Source organism: Macaca fascicularis, chromosome 6 (genome assembly GCF_037993035.2).
Source record: "Macaca fascicularis isolate 582-1 chromosome 6, T2T-MFA8v1.1".
Lineage (NCBI taxonomy): Eukaryota > Metazoa > Chordata > Mammalia > Primates > Cercopithecidae > Macaca > Macaca fascicularis.
The window spans coordinates 84417016-84433230 of record NC_088380.1 but is presented as its reverse complement, the minus strand read 5'-3'; the positions used below and the strand labels follow the sequence as shown (position 1 = coordinate 84433230).

The 16215-nt window shown below is 39.7% G+C and overlaps 2 protein-coding genes and 1 long non-coding RNA gene across 16 annotated transcripts in view; 1 reads left to right on the top strand and 2 right to left on the bottom strand.

The window, feature by feature from the left end:
• The window catches only part of FAM151B (family with sequence similarity 151 member B), a 50786-nt gene extending 46279 nt beyond the window's left edge, over positions 1–4507 (bottom strand). For all 7 annotated transcript variants that reach the window (XM_015451642.3, XM_073993709.1, XM_073993708.1 and 4 more), the window contains exon 1: positions 4332–4507. Coding sequence is in view for 3 of the 7 variants with exons in the window: in XM_073993707.1 (XP_073849808.1) it covers positions 4332–4356 (25 nt within the window). In the remaining 4 variants the exon portion in view is untranslated. The remainder of the gene's footprint in view (positions 1–4331) is intronic.
• A 63-nt stretch (positions 4508–4570) lies between these two features.
• Positions 4571–7047, top strand: LOC135971319 (uncharacterized). 2 transcript variants are annotated; one of them, XR_012413789.1, is made up of 3 exons: positions 4571–4705; positions 6248–6370; positions 6955–7047. It is a non-coding gene; the product is annotated as an uncharacterized lncRNA (long non-coding RNA). The 2 variants fall into 2 exon arrangements; XR_010587426.2 differs by having other exon boundaries at positions 4601–4728.
• Positions 7048–13741: 6694 nt separating this feature from the next.
• The window catches only part of ZFYVE16 (zinc finger FYVE-type containing 16), a 65265-nt gene continuing 62791 nt past the window's right edge, over positions 13742–16215 (bottom strand). For all 7 annotated transcript variants that reach the window (XM_005557272.5, XM_073993689.1, XM_015451638.4 and 4 more), the window contains one exon: positions 13742–15632. In XM_005557272.5, coding sequence (XP_005557329.3) covers positions 15474–15632 — 159 coding nt within the window. In that variant the 3' untranslated portion in view covers positions 13742–15473. The remainder of the gene's footprint in view (positions 15633–16215) is intronic.

The window sequence follows — 16215 nt, the reverse complement described above, 5'->3', positions numbered from 1 at the left end:
AAAAAAAAAAAGTATTATCTTCAAAGTGTAATAAAGTGAAGTACAATAAAACAAGGGATGCTTGTACAATGGCATGTATTTACCACTACAATATCACATGGAATCACAGTGTTGCTGCTCCAAACCTCTGTGCTCCATTTATCCCAACCTCCTTTCCCGTGCAACCTGTGGCTGTTTTCCAGCTACCATAGCAGAGTTGATTAGTTGGAACAGAAATGTATGCCCTGCAAAGCCCAAAATTTAATATCTGGCTCTTTACAGAAAAAGTTTGCTGACCACCAAGATATGGAAACAAGCTAAGAGCCATCAGTGGGTAAATGGATAAAGAAAATGTGGCAGAGATACACAATGGAGTACTATTCAGCCTTTAAAAAGAAGAAAATTCTGTCATCTGTGACAAATGAAGAAACCTGGAGAACAGTATGCTAAATGAAATGAGCCAGGTATGGAAAGAAAAACACTGCATAGTCTTACATGCAGTCTTACATGTGGAATTTCAAAAAGTAGAGCTTACAGGAGTAGAAAGTAGAGTGGTGGTTACCAGAGGCTAGGGATGCAGCCGGGGCAATTGGATGGGAGGGGAATATGTCAAAGGGTACAAAGTTCTGGTTAGACAGGAGGAATAAGTTCCCAAGATCTATTGCACAGCATGGTGACTATAGTTAATAACTCTGGGCATGCTGGCTCACAACTGTAACTCCAGCACTTTGGGAGGTCGAGGCGGAAGGACTGCTTAAGCTCAGGAGTTCGAGACCAGCCTGGGCATGAAGCAAGACCTTGTCTCTACTACTAAATAAAATAATAATAACCCGGGCATGGTGGTGTGTGCCTGTAGTCCCTGCTACTCAGGAGGCTGAGGCAGGAGGATCACTTGAGCCCAGGGAGTCAAGGCTGTAGTGAGCCATGACTACACCACTGCACTCCAGCCTGGGTGACAGAGCAAGACCCTGTCTCAACTAATAATAGTGTATTATATATTTTGAAATTCCTAAATGAGTAGACTTTAAATGCTCTCATTACAAAGAAATGATAAGTATATGAGGTGATGGATATATTAATTAGCCTGACTTAATCATTCTAACATGTATACATGTATCGTAACATCACATTATACCTCACAAATATACAGTTATTATTTGTCAATTAAAAATAAAATTAAAAAAGAAAGTTTGCTATTTGCTGACCCCTGCATGAGACAATCGTTAAGGTTCCTTCCAGTTTCCAAAAGCAACTACGAGAATTGACTTACCATTAAAGACAGTGTACCATATGTCCACACAAACACTTGTACACGCATGTTCACAGTAGCATTATTCACTATACCCAAAAGATGGAAACAACTCAAATGTCCATCAACTGAGTGGATAAACAAAATGTGGTGTTTCATGCAATTCCTTTTCTGGCCATAAAAAGGAAAGAAGTACTGAAACATGCTACAAGATGGATGAATCTTGAAAACACTATGACAAGCGGAAGCAGCCAGACATAAGAGGGTCTATGTTGGGTGATTCCACTTATATGAAACATCCAGAATAGGCAAATTCAAAGAGATAGAAAGTAGAAGAATAGTGGCTCTGGGTTTAAAGGATGGGGCATGGGGAAGTGTTTCTTTTTGTAAGGTGAAGATGTTTTAAAATTGTGGCAATTGTTGCACAAGTCTGTGAATAAGCTAAAATCAAACAAATAAGCTAAAATCACTGAATTATACTCTTTAAATGAATAAATTGTATATTAATAGTATGCAAATTATACATCAGTAAGGATTTTTTTTAATTTATTAATTTTTTTTTTTTTTTTTTTTTTGTTTGTTGAGACGGGGTCTCGCTCTGTCACCCAGGCTTGGAGTGCAGTGGCCGGATCTCAGCTCACTGCAAGCTCCGCCTCCCGGGTTCACGCCATTCTCCTGCCTCAGCCTCCCGAGTAGCTGGGACTACAGGCGCCCGCCACCTCGCCCGGCTAGTTTTTTTTTTGTATTTTTTAGTAGAGACGGGGTTTCACCGGGTTAGCCAGGATGGTCTCGATCTCCTGACCTTGTGATCCACCAGTCTCAGCCTCCCAAAGTGCTGGGATTACAGGCTTGAGCCACCGCGCCCGGCTATTAATTTTTTTTTTAAGGCTCTGGCTCTGTTGCCCAGGCTGGCATGTTCTTGGCTCACTGCAGCCTCTCTCAGGCTCAAGCGATTCTCCCACCTCAGTCTCTTCCTGAGTGGCTGGGTCCACAGGCATGTGCCACCACCATACCTGGCTAATTTATTTGTATTTTTTGTAGAGACAAGTCCTCCCTGTGTTGCCCAGGCTGATCCAAACTCCAGGGCTCAAGCCTTTCAAAGTGTTCAGATTACAGGCGTAAAACACCACGCCCGACCAGGAGGGAACTTTTCACTATACATCCTATTGTGCCTTTTTAACTCTTTTATGTTAAGAATGTATTTTTTTTTTTTAAGTAAGGGGGAAAAATGACATATAACAGAAGAATCTGGTTAAGAATTAGTTTTATCAACAACTCGGTAATGAGAAGAAAATTTGTTTTTTTGTTTTTGTTTTTGTTTTGAGACAGAGTCTCTCTCTGTCGCCCAGGCTGGAGTGCAGTGGCAGGATCTCGAATCACTGCAAGCTCCGCCTCCCGGGTTCACGCCATTCTCCTGCCTCAGCCTCCCGAGTAGCTGGGACTACAGGCGCCCGCCATCACGCCCGGCTAATTATTTTGTATTTTTAGTAGAGACGGGGTTTCACCGTGTTAGCCAGGATGGTCTTGATCTCCTGACCTCGTGATCCGCCCGCCTCGGCCTCCCAAAGTGCTGGGATTACAGGCGTGAGTCACCGTGCCCAGCCCGAAAATTTGTTTTTTAAAAAATGGTATTTGTCAGGAATTGGGCGTTTTTCACTTATGCACACATTTTTTTCCCCAAGATTCCGTAAACCTTGCATCGATTCAGAAGAGAACCTGGATTTATACAGCCTGTGAGTGAGAATGGTGTAAGTCTTGAGTGTGGGCTTTGTCCCAGATTTGTTTGGATTCTTAGGAAAACCAGGCTTTAAAAGGATTTATACTGAGAAGTAAAGAACCCAAGAGTTAAAAATGGAAAACTCTGGTCTGAAGAAAATGTTCTATGGAGGTTTAGCACAGGTCTTAAAAAAGAGAAAAAAAAGTTCACATCCTTTGACCCAGTAATTTCAGTTACAAGAATCATGTCCAGGATAAAAACAAACCAAAAACATAACTGAGGAAGAACAATGCAAAAATGTTTATTACAGAATGAATTATAACAAAACTAAACAGGAAACAACTGACTAATGTTCAACATTAGGAGACTGGTTAATTACAATATAACTGTATTGTATACAATATAATTGTGTAAAACAATTCAGTCATTCAAAATTATGTTTATAAAAACCTTGGTGACATGGAATACTATAAGAGGCAGGATTTTAAAAATTATGTTTACCATGACCTTAACTCTATTTTTAAGAGTCAGGGTTGTTAGAAAATAACAAAAAGTTAGTAGTGGTGCCTGTGGGTATCAGCATTTGGGGAATTTTTTTTTCCTACTTCTCTATACTAATATACTTTATAAATGTTCTATAATGGCATTTATCAGAACCTGGACATTTTTCGCTTACACACACGTGTTATTCCAAGATTCTGTAAACCGTGCATCGATTTAGAAGAGAATCCGTATTTATACAGCCCGCTAGTCAGAATGGTGAAAGCGTGTATTATTTTTACAATTAGGGAAAAAATCTAAACTGAAGAAAGAACGCGTCACTGAGGTTGTCTCATGCCACTACTTCAGTTTACAGAAAAGATACTGTAACGTTCAAGAGTGGAACTACTGTTCCGCAAGTTGAAGCACTTGACTCCAAGGGGAAACAAGCGAGCCGCACTCTGCCAGGTTTCCAGGCCGCGCGCTCAGCAGCCGGACTACGCCGGGCCTGGCCCGCCGTCCGCATTCCCAAGCCTCCCCCAGTTTCCAAAAGAGGAACCGACTGACCCAGACCGCCCCCATGCGGTCTGCGGAAATTAAGGAATTAGGGAAACGTCACATTCCTTTCCTTCCAACCAAGACCTCAAAAGACACTGACTGCCATTCTCCGACCTCCCCCTAACGCCTGTCCCTTAACGCCCACCCGGCAAACCAAGGTCGTCGGCAGGCGATCGGGGGCGCGCCCCGAGTGCGGAGCGGGCTTCAAGCCCAGCCGCCCGGTACTGCGCGGCGCGCTCCTAGGTCCCTAGCAAGGAGGACCGCGGGAGCCCACAAAAGGAGGGTGCCGCCGGCGGAGCCTCTCAAAGCGCCCCACCTCCAGGCAGAGGCCGCGTGCTTGGCGCTTACCTGGGCCTCCAGCGGATGCTGCCATGGTGATGACGCCCGCCGTCCGCGCAGGCGCCCACCGGCTGGCGCCCCTGCTAACCGGGCACTGGCGGCACGGAAATTCGACTCCACAAACCACAGGCCTCGGGCAGGGGAAGAGCAAGGCGGGGGCCAGCGAAGCGGAACCAAATGGAGCCGCGGCACGCAGGCGCAGAGGCTGGCGTTCGAGGTTCGCCTTCGGGCCGCTCCGCCGGGCAGGTGTTGGCCAAGCGCTCCTCCGAAAGGTTTCGGAAGCAGGTGGTAGCTCTGAAGATAACGCTGCGTTAGGGAATACTGCGGCGGAGGATGGAACTCCGATTGAAAGCAGTTGCTGGAGTGGAGCACGAATTTCAAAAGTTGGATATATTTTCTTTTAAATGTTAGTAATATCCTAAAAGGGTGTGGAATCATTACTGATAAAAATCAGTGTTTCTGGCCGGGCACGGTGGCTTACGCCTGTACTCCCAGCACTTTGGGAGGCCGACGTGGGCGGATCACTTGAGGTCAGGAATTCGAGACCATCCTGGCCAACATGGTGAAAACCCGTCCTTACTGAAAATTTTAAAAATTATCCGGGCATGGTGGTGCGCGCCTGTAATCCCAGCTACTAGCGAGGCTGAGGCACAAGAATGGCTTGAACCAGAGAGGTGGAGGTGATCCGAGATCGCACCACTGCACTCCAGCCTGGGCGATAGAGGTTGACTGTCAGGAAAAAAAAAAAAAAAAGTTTTTGTACAGTTATCGAGCAGATAACCTGAAGTTTTCTTCTCCCCTTCTGTCTCTCTACCAGTGTTCACTCAGAAAACGCTCCCAGCAACTGGGTTCTCCCATCCACTGTCTTTCTAGCCCTCCTTAACTCATTACTTTCTGATGCCAAACTAGTGATCAGAATTAGCAACAAAGCTCTGCCATTTTCGGCTTCTGTGACCAAAAAACTCAATCTGCCAGTGGTAGAGTTAGGATAACTATCATCACCTGACACATAATACAAAGGGGAGCGATTCTTGCCCAGCCTTTCAGATAAAATATTTTTCATCACTCCAAAGCAATCACTCTCCATTTGCCCCCTTCCTACCCCCAGGCAACAATTCATCTACTTTCTGTCTCATGAATTTGCCTATTCTGGAATTTGATGTAAATAGAATCACAGACTGTATGTATGATCTTTGTATCTGGCTTCTTTCACTTGGCATGTTTTCAAAATTCATCCATGTTTTAGCATGTGTCAGTACTTTCTTCCTTCTTATGTTGGAATAAATTCCAGTTTGTATATACCACATTTTATGTGTGTCCATTCAACAGCTGATGGACATTCGGGTTGTTTCCACATTTTGTCTTTTATGAATAATGCTGCTATGAACATTTATTGACAAGTTTTGCGTGGACGTATATGAACACATTTCTGCGTACATATCTGTGTACATACCTAGGAGTGGAACTAACTTGTTCATATAGTAACTCTGTTTAACTGTGTGAGGAACTGCCAGTTTTGCAAAGCAGCTGTACCATCTTTCATTCCTACCAGCAGTGTATGAAGATTCCAGTTTCCCCCCGTCCTCACCAGTACTCCTTGTTATTATGTGTTGTTTTTAATTATAATCCTAGTAGATATGAAGTACTACCTCATTATCTTGATTTGCATTTCCCTACTAATAATGTTGAGCCTATTTTCAGGTGCTTATCGGTCATTTATATATTTCCTTTGGAGAAATGTCTTCTCAAATCCTGTGCTCATTTCAACTGTGAGAATTCTTTGTATAGTCTCAATACAAATTAACAGATAATTTGCAAATATTTGCAATATATTCTCCCATTGTGCAGATTGTCTTTTCAGTTTCTTGATGGTATTGATTGCAGTACAAGTCTTCTTTAAAAAACTTTTTTTTCTTTTTCTTTAGATGAAGTCTCACTTTGTTGTCCCAGGCTGGAGTGCAGTGGCACGATCTCGGCTCACTGCAACCTCCACCTCCCGGGTTCAAGTGATTCTCCTGCCTCAGCCTCCTGAGTAACTGGGATTACAGGTATGCACCACCACGCCTGGCTAATTTTTGCATTTTTATTAGAGACAGGGTTTCACCACGTTGGCCAGGCTGGTCTCGACCTTCTGACCTCAAGTGATCCACCCCACCTTGGCCTCCCAAAGTGCTGGTATTACAGGCATGAGCCACTGTGCCCAGCTATCTTTTTTTTTTTTTTTTTAACTTTTAACTTCAGGGGTCCAAGTGCAGGTTTGTGTCTTTTTTTTTTTTTTTTTGACTTTTAACTTCAGGGGTCCAAGTGCAGGTTTGTTATATAGGTAAACTGTGTTATAGGGGTTTGTTGTACAGATTATTTCATCACCCAGGTATTAATCCTAGTACCCATTCATTATTTCTCCTGATCCTCTACCTCCTTCCACCCTCCACCCTCCAAAAGTCCCAGTGTGGTGTTCCCCAGTCTGTGTCCATGTGTCTCATCATTTAGCTCCCATATTTATAAGAGCATGTGGTATTTGGTTTTCTGTTCCTGCATCAGTTTGCTAAGTTTTTATGACATATTGGTCACAATATTACCACAATATTTTCATATATTTTACAATATTCCTCTTCACTGTCCTTATTTTTAGAGCTGCATATCGAAGTGTGAGACATGAAAGGATATGTCTGATATTTGCTTTAAAATGCTCCAGCAAAGAAATTAAAGGATGGAGGAAGCAAAAGAGGCAAATCTTGATAGTGTTGACTTGGAGGACTTTGTAAGCTGGGTATATAGATTTTCATCCTACTATTTCCTTTACTTCTGAGTGTTTGGAAATTTTATGGTAAAAATAAGTCTAATTACTTTTTTGGCACAAAACAAGGGTTTTGTAAGTTAAGGGTACATGCTGCACTGGGGAAAGAATATAACAATTAGAATGTGGGACACAGGCCCCAGTTTGAGTCTGGGACTGCTTTTGTTGACATCTAAATAGGAATAAAGGCAAGGCATGGTGGTTCACACATGTGATCCCAGCACTTTGGGAGGCTGAGGCAGGAGGAGACTCATCTCTACAAAAAATAAAAAACAAGCCAGGTGTGTTGGCATGTGCCTGTAGTCTCAGCTAATCAGGAGGCTAAGGTGGGAGGATTGCTTGAGCCCAGGAAGTTGAGGCTGCAGTGAGCCATGATCACACCACTGCACTCCACCTGGGCCACAGAGCAAGACTGTCTCAAAATCAAAACAAAGCACTGCATGAATACATTTTCAGAGAGTCCTAATAGCTAGAAAGTGTTCCCTTAAATTCCAATTTAGTTTCTAGCTGTGTGACTTTGGTCAGATTACTCTCTCTCTGAGCTTGGTATCCAGTCTATGAAATGCAATAATAAATCACAGGGGAACTGGGTGCAGTGGCAAGCACCTGTAGGCTCAGCTACCTAGGAGGCTGAGGCAGGAGGATGGGTTAAGAGCCTAAGTTCAAGGGCTGTAGTGTGCCATGACTGTGCCTGTGAATAGCCACTGCACTCTAGGCCTGGGCAATACAATGAGACCCTGTCTCATAAATTAATTAATTAAAAAATAAATTACAGGTAATATTCATTGTTCTGAAGTTTGCTTTGTCTGATAGCAAAATAACCAATCCAGCTTTGTCCCGTTTTCTTCTTTTTAGTGTTTGCATGGAATATCTTTTTCCAACCTTTTACTTTTTACCCTGCATGTGCCATTGTATCATAAATGGCTTGTACAGATAGCATATAATTTAGGTTAAAAAAAAATCTATCTGGCCGGGCACGGTGGCTCATGCCTGTAATTCCAGTCCTTTAGGAGGCCAAGACAAGCAGATCAGTTGAGGACAGGAGTTCAAGACCAGACTGGGCAAAATGGTGAAACCCTATCTCTAATAAAAAGAAATAAAAAATTAGCCAGGCATGGTGGTACATGCCTGTAATCCCAGCTACTCAGGAGGCTGAGGCAGGAGAATCACTTGAACCTGGGAGGTGGAGGTTGCAGTGAGCCAGGATCATGCCACTGCACTCCAGCCTGCATGAGAGTGAGAGTCGATCCAAAAAAAAAAAAAAAAAAAAATTCCAATCTATGTGTTTTAGTTGCCATATTTAGACCATTTACATTTAATGTAATTGTTTTTTATTTTTATTTTTAGGGACAGGGTCTTTCTCAGTGGTCCAGGCTGGAGTACAGTGGTATGATCACAGCTCACTGCAGTCTCAAACTACTGGACTCTAATGATCCTCCCACGTCAGCCTCCTGCGTAGCCAGGACTACAGGCATGCACTACCATGGTTGGCTAATTCTTTTATTTTAAATTTTATGCAGATACAGGGCCTCACTACATTGCCCAGTCTGATCTTGAACTCCTGGCCTCAAGTAATCTTCCTGCTTCAGCCTCCTAAAGTGTTGGGATTATGGACATTAGCCACCACAACTGGCCTACTGTGATTTTTGATACAGCTGGATTTAAGTGTACCATTTTATCATTAATTTTTCTTGTTGGTCTCTTACTTTCTTTACACTTGTTTTCCTTGCTGACTTTATTTTGAATTAATTATTTTTCCAAATTCCACTTTATATGCTGGCTTTTTAAACATATCTCCTTGCATAGTTTTTTAAAATGGTTGCTCTAGAGATGATCATTACATACCAAACTTTTTGTAACCTACTTAGAATTTTTACCACTTCAAGTGAAATTTAGAAACCTTACAACGTAGGTTCTTTTACTGTCCCCTTGGTGAGGATGCAGTTTTCATCTGTATTACATCTACATGCATTGAAAATCCCATCAGATGATGTTATAAAGTTTTTGTTTCAGCAGTTACATATATTTTAACAAACATATAAATTTATTTGGTTTATCCAGAGATTTGTCATTTTGGTTGCTCTTCCTTCTTTGCAATCATTTTCCATCCCCATGAACTTCCTTTAGCTTTCTGTTACAGGAGGACTACTAGCAATGGAATTATTATAGCTTTCCTTCTTCTGAAAATGTCTTTATTTCAGCCAGGTATGGTGGCTCATGCCTCTAATCCCAGCACTTTGGGAAGCCGAAGCAGGTGGATCACCTGAGGTCAGGAGTTTGAGACCATCCTGACCAACATGGTGAAACTCCTCTCTACTACAAATACAAAAAAAGTAGCCAGGCATGGTACCACGCACCTGTAATCCCAGCTACTCCTCGGGAGGCTCAGACAGGAGAACTGCTTGAACCAGGAGGTGGAGGTTGCAGTGAGCTGAGATCACACCACTGCACTCTAGCCTGGGCAACAGAGCAAGACTCCACCTCATTTAAAAAAAAAAAAAAAAAGTAAAGAAAAAAGAAAATCTCTATTTCATCTTCTTTCCTAAAGAATATATTTGCTCGGCCGGGCGCGGTGGCTCAAGCCTGTAATCCCAGCACTTTGGGAGGCCGAGACGGGCGGATCACGAGGTCAGGAGATCAAGACCATCCTGGCTAACACCATGAAACCCCGTCTCTACTAAAAATACAAAAAACTAGCCGGGCGAGGTGGCGGGCGCCTGTAGTCCCAGCTACTCAGGAGGCTGAGGCAGGAGAATGGCGTAAACCCGGGAGGCGGAGCTTGCAGTGAGCTGAGATCCGGCCACTGCACTCCAGCCCGGGCTACAGAGCAAGACTCCGTCTCAAAAAAAAAAAAAAAAAAAAAAAAGAATATATTTGCTGGATAAAGGATTCTGTGTTGACAGTTTTGCTGCTTTTTTAAAGCACTTTATAAATGTTGCTCCATGGTTTCTGATGAAATCTGCCATCACTGAAATCTTTGGTTCTCCTATATACAAAGTATTGTTTTCTGCCAGTTGCTTTCAAAATATTTTCTTTACACTTGGTTTCATCACTTTGATTATGATGTGCCTGGGTGCGGTTTTCCTTTTTGGGATTTGCTGTGCCAGTAGACCTGTTTTAAATAGAATACTATGTAAATGTATGTAAATACTTGTCTTTTGCCAAATATTTGGAAGTTTTCAACTATTATTTCTTCAGATATTTTTTCTTCCAATTGTTCTTTTTGGACTCCTAAGACATGAATATTAGACCGTTTGATATTGTCCTACAGATCCCCAAAGTCTTCTCATTTTTTTCACTTTTTTCTCTTTGTCATTCAGACTGGATAATTTCTGCTCATGTATCTTCAAATTTACTGACTCTTCCCTCAGTCATCTTCATCTTGTTGTTGAGACCTTCCAGTAAATTTTGTTATTGTATTTTCAGTTCTATAATTTCCACTTGATTCTTTTTATAGCTTCTATGCTGAGACTTTTAGCTTTCCATTTATTTCAACAGTGTTTACCTTTACTTTATATATTTCCTTTGGAGAAATGTCTTGTTTACTTTGTGTAGCATGATTAAAATAACTAGTTTAACGGCCAGGTGTGCTGGCTCATGCCTGTAATCCCAGCACTTTGGGAGGCCCAGGCAGGCAGATCACTTGAGGTCAGGAGTTTGAGACCAGCCTGGCCAACAGGGTGAAACTCAGTCTCTACTAAAAATACAAAAAATTATCTGGGCATGGTGGTACACACCTGTAGTTCCAGCTTCTCAGGAGGCTGAGGCAGGAGAATCACCTGCACCCTGGGGGTGGAGGATGCAGTGAGCCAAGAGTATGCCACTGCACTCCAGCCTGAGTGATAGAGACTGTCTCAAAAATAAATAAAATAAAAAATAAAATAACTAGTTTAAGTCTTTTTCTGATAATTCTGACATTTGGGTAACCTTAGAGTTGGCTCTTGTTCATTGTCTTTTCCCTGGAGAGTTGCTTAGGTTTCACTAGTTCTTTGCCAAGTAATTTTGGATTGTTTCTGGGATATATTTGGAATATTATGATATTCTCTATCCTGTTTAAATCCTCATAAGAATGTTTTTGTTTTGTTTTTTGTTTTAACAGACCATCAATCCAGTTAAGTTTCAAAGCACACATCCTGGCCGTTTTTTGGTGGCTGTGGTTCCAATGTTAGTTTTCACTGCCTTTGTTAAGCTGTTCTTTGCCCCAATTGTGCACCATCTGGTGGCTAATCTGAAACCTGGACAGTGGCCTACACTGTAATTCAGGATTCAGAACCTTTGCTCACCTTGCTTCTGGTGAGTTTCACACATACACAGCTTGGGAGATGATCCCAGGATTTTATTCACAGTTTTAAGGGTTCTTTTCCTTTAGTTCCCTCCTATTTGTGATCTTACCTATACTCTGGTTTCTAGAACCCCATTCTTGGTTTCTGGCCAGAAAGTCAGGGCTTTAAGCCTCCCCACACCATTGCCAGTGTTCTGCCCTGCAATGTCTGCCACTAGTGCACCAGGGGTAAGAGAAGAGTGATACCTCTTTACTGCTGCGGGATTGATGTAGAGCAAGGAAAGTCCAGAATGTTCCAAGTCATTACCCATGGTGTCTACTGTTGGGGAGGTGGGTCTTACTGCATCTTTCTTGAGGCTTAGAATAGTACAATTAAATTAAAAACGGTTTTGCCCCATAGCCTCCAACCTCCTTTCTGGTCCTCTGACTAGAAAGAACAAATTGCTCCTTGGACTCTTTTTCTCTGTCAGCTAGCATTTCCAGTTGTCCTGTTAAATGTCTTTTTTCTTTTTCCTTTTTATTTTTTTGAGAAAAGGTTTTTCTCTGTTGCACGATCACAGCTCACTGAAGCCTTAACCTTCTGGGCTCAAGTGATCCCCCCACCTCAGCCCCCATGAAGCTGGTACCACAGGCATAGCCACCACACCTGGCTATTTTTTAAAATTATTTTATTTTTTAGAGAGAGTGTCTGTCTGTGTTGCTCACTCTGGTCTCAACCCAAGCTCACGTGATCATCCTGCCTTGGTCTCCCAAAGTGCTGGGATTACAGGTGTGAGCCACTGCACCTGGCCCTGTTATGTGTCTATGTGTGGATTTTCTAGTTTATTCTGTTTGGGATTTGTCTGGCTTCTACAATGTGTGGGGTCATGTCTTTCATCAGTTTTTAGAATTCTGCATTCTATCTAAGTATTTGCTCGGTCCTATTCTCACCTCTCCTCACAGCTAATGAAACACATTAGAATTTTTCACTGTATTCTCTATGGGTCTTCTGTTTTTTTCCAGCTGTCTCCCATGTTGCTCTGTGAATAGTTTCTCCTGAGTTATCTTCCAGTTTATAAATTACCCCTGATTGGCTGTGTTCTATTACATCTATTTACTGAGTTTTAAAGTGCAGTTTTTAATGCATATTCTTGAAATGTTTATATTCAGTTCTTTCCCAGATTAGCTCCACAACTTTTTATAGTATAGTTTCCCATTTCCTGCAAGTACATTCACACACCTGACTTTATTTCTTTAAGCAAAGAAAACAAATCTAATACCTGTGTATAAAACAAATCTAATACTACATCTGTGAGTTTGTTTTCATTGCTTCAAGTAATTCTTGCCTCTGTAATCTAGTTTCCTTATATGACTACTTATTTTTTACTATGTGTTACTAGACATATTTGAAAAGTAATTTGAGGACTACAGTGAAATTACTTTTCCATGGAAAGTATTTACATTTTACTTTCTCTGTCACCCGGAGGCATTACTAGTGTGGGAACACCTTAAAGGAAGTTCAGTGCTTAAGATTATTTAGATCACTGGGGCAATTCTAAACTTGCCTGTTCTTTTACATTGATTCTTCCACCTCTGATTCATTATCATCCTAAAGGTGAAACTATTTGGGGATCTCAGCCTATTGTGTGGAGGGTCTCCTGTTATATGCATCACCTTATATGGGCCCTGAACTTTAATTTCTGTCCCCCTCACTCATAAGGTTGTCAGAGTAAGGATCCATGCTCGCTTCTCTTATTCTCTTTACTTTTGGACTAGGCATTCCTTATTGTCTGGAAAATCTCTTTGATGTTTTAAGATTATTCTTGTATTTTAATCAGGAATTGTTTTCAACAGGAACATGATGTAAATATCCAAGCATGCAATTTTCAGAAACAGGAAATTTCCCACAATTGAATCTTTGTTCCTACATGGCCAAATCCTACTCTTTTTGTTGTCATACTCTGCACTTAAGCGCATACTACTTGTGGCATGGAATCCATAAATGTTGATAAAGAACTATGTCTAATTCTGCCAGAACAATTAATCATTTTTAGAAATTTTTGCTTAGAAACCTGGTAAAGTGCTCTGCATGTAGCAAGTATAAAAACACACAAAGTTTGTTGAACAGCTGCATAAAACAGATGGGCTAACTTTTACTTCATATTTCAAAATTCAGAGAAAGAGAGTAGTATTAAAAGACATAAGCCAAAAATAGATCATTGCAGACTGAGTACAAAGAACTATTCTATTTCTTCACTCTTAAAAAATTAAAATTTCAAATTATGTACCAATGACCAAATAAGTAACATTCAGAAACATACTATATATCTACAAAGAATACTTCAAAATGTGCCTCCAAACTTCAGGCACGTAATTCCAATTTTTATTGAATGTAGAGATTTTAAGAAAACAAATCCAAAGCTATTCCATCATGGAACAGCCCTCTACCATTTGGTTACTTTAAGACTGTGCAGTTACTTACACGGCAGAATACACACACTATATTAAGAAAACATAAATTGGGTTTGATATGCAATTGTTTGCATCTTACACCATTTCAATACATTTCACAAATTATAACAGGTTGTCATTTTAGTGAATATCTGCAACACTTTACATTGTTCATGAAGTAGCTACTTCCAGAAGGCTGATATTCTCCTCCAAATTGTCTTTGGCTAGTACTACAGATGTGATTCAGTCCAAACTATATGCCCAAACTGATTAAAATTCTCAGTCTCTCCTAGCTTGAGACCTCAGATCCTGAGTTATAACTTTGACTTGATCTTCAAGTTGAGATGCTTCATAAATATTTTTCTTAAAACAGGGCTATTTAACATAATTTATTTTTCTTGAAATATATCAGTGTTTTTGATACAAAAACATATTACACATAAGAATATTTAAAGCATCAAAATAATGATTAAATTTTTTACATAAATGACAGGACTACAGTATGCCCCCCACTTTTTTGATGTTTGAAGAGGAAAGCTCTGTAACAATTTCAAATACATAGGATTTAACTTATGTTAATATCCTGTTATAAAAAATAACTACCATATAAAGAATTTAAAATATGCAAAAGTAATTAGTTCATTTAAATTTATACTTATACATTGGTGTCAGTGAAAATATGCTGAGTTGCCAAGAAATTTCTAAGGATTAAAGTGGAAGTAAAAAAACCTGTTTCAGGCTTCATTTATTGCTACATAATGACTACTTCAAGGGTCATCTGGCCTGTCGTCAGTCACTCTTAGAAGTGGTAAATACAGTGGTATACTTTGGAAGGAAAGGAGGAAAAAAATAATGCACTGTGATACAAAAATATTACCTATATATAAATTATTAAAGATTTATAAAACACATTCAGAATATGTTCTTGCTATAAAAACAATATACTTAAATATAGAAGCAAAAAGTCCTGAAGCACCCACAATTATTTTAATATCCATTTAATCAGGAAAAACTATATATATATGGATATATAATACATACATATGTAATAATTTGAGAAGAAAAAAGGCAAAATTCTGATTTTAATCCAAAAAGAGTTTATCTAATTATGGAGGTAGGTCTCCACTCCAATTATACAAATAAGTTATCAGCTTTATTCAAAGAATTATAAGTCTAAGATCTCGAAACTGGTTTTTGTGCCACTGAAATACAATTTTGACAGACTTTAGAAACCCGTATTCTAACTGGCATATACACAAAACAGATATTTCCTTCATAAGGTTACATCTGAAAAGAGCCTCATTAAAATCATTATTGGCATAAAGAGGTATACCTAAGTGCAGATACTTTGGCTTAGCATTTAAATAACACAGTAAATGCTACAAATTTCTTAGAAGAAATCTTTGTCTTTTTAGTACTTAAATTAATTGTAAAGCTTCAAAAAGTATGGATCTCTTAAATTTTTAGATATTTAAATATTGTGCTAATGATTTGAAAAGATCATTCCTGCCTAAAGAGTAAAGCTTATGTGTTTCAAAAATCAGACATATTTATACTTTTAGTGTTTGTGGCATTTCAGCTTTAGTGCTGGAGTTAGTTTTAACAAATCAGGTTGCAATATGTAATACGGCACATTCTTTCACTAAAAAAGATGTTCTATAATGAAAAACACTAATTCTATTTCTAATGGTAAACTAGAGTTGGAGGTCCCACCATGGATCACAGGTATCAGAGCACTATCAAGATCATTTAGATAATGCTGAGGCAGAAGTTGGCCTTCAGATCCTGCCTGAAATTCAACCTGGAAAAAAAAAAACATCTTGATAAGAAAATGAACAATCTTGTCTAGCTCAGAATGTGAATATAAAATAAGTGAAATATTTTAAAATATCAGTTCAAGCATGTTAAATAAAATATTGATATATTTATTTTAAAAATTCTACATTCTCCTGTATCTTTTATCTACTACATAAACTATAATTGTCCCTCCCCATATATCATAAATATAAAATTCCACTATGTCATACTTTATGTTTCCTCTAAATGAACACATAAACAAATTAGAGGGATTAAGCTTTGAATAACTGCCGACACTACTTAAATTAAAAACCCCATGGTATTAAAAATACTTAAATTTCAAATTTGTTATTGCAATAATATTTAATATTAGACTCTAACATTGGTGCAAATTACATTTTAATACATTTAGCTAAAAAAAAATTTACAGTGCTTACTCAAATAACAAATAGTGGGTGCTTCCTTGAAAAGAGGGCTTTTAATAGTGAGATAAAAACAAAACCCCTTTTCCAGTGAGAACTATGAGTAAAACATATCCTGGCTGAAGAAAAGCAAACCTTCAGCATATGAACTCACCCATGTTTAGA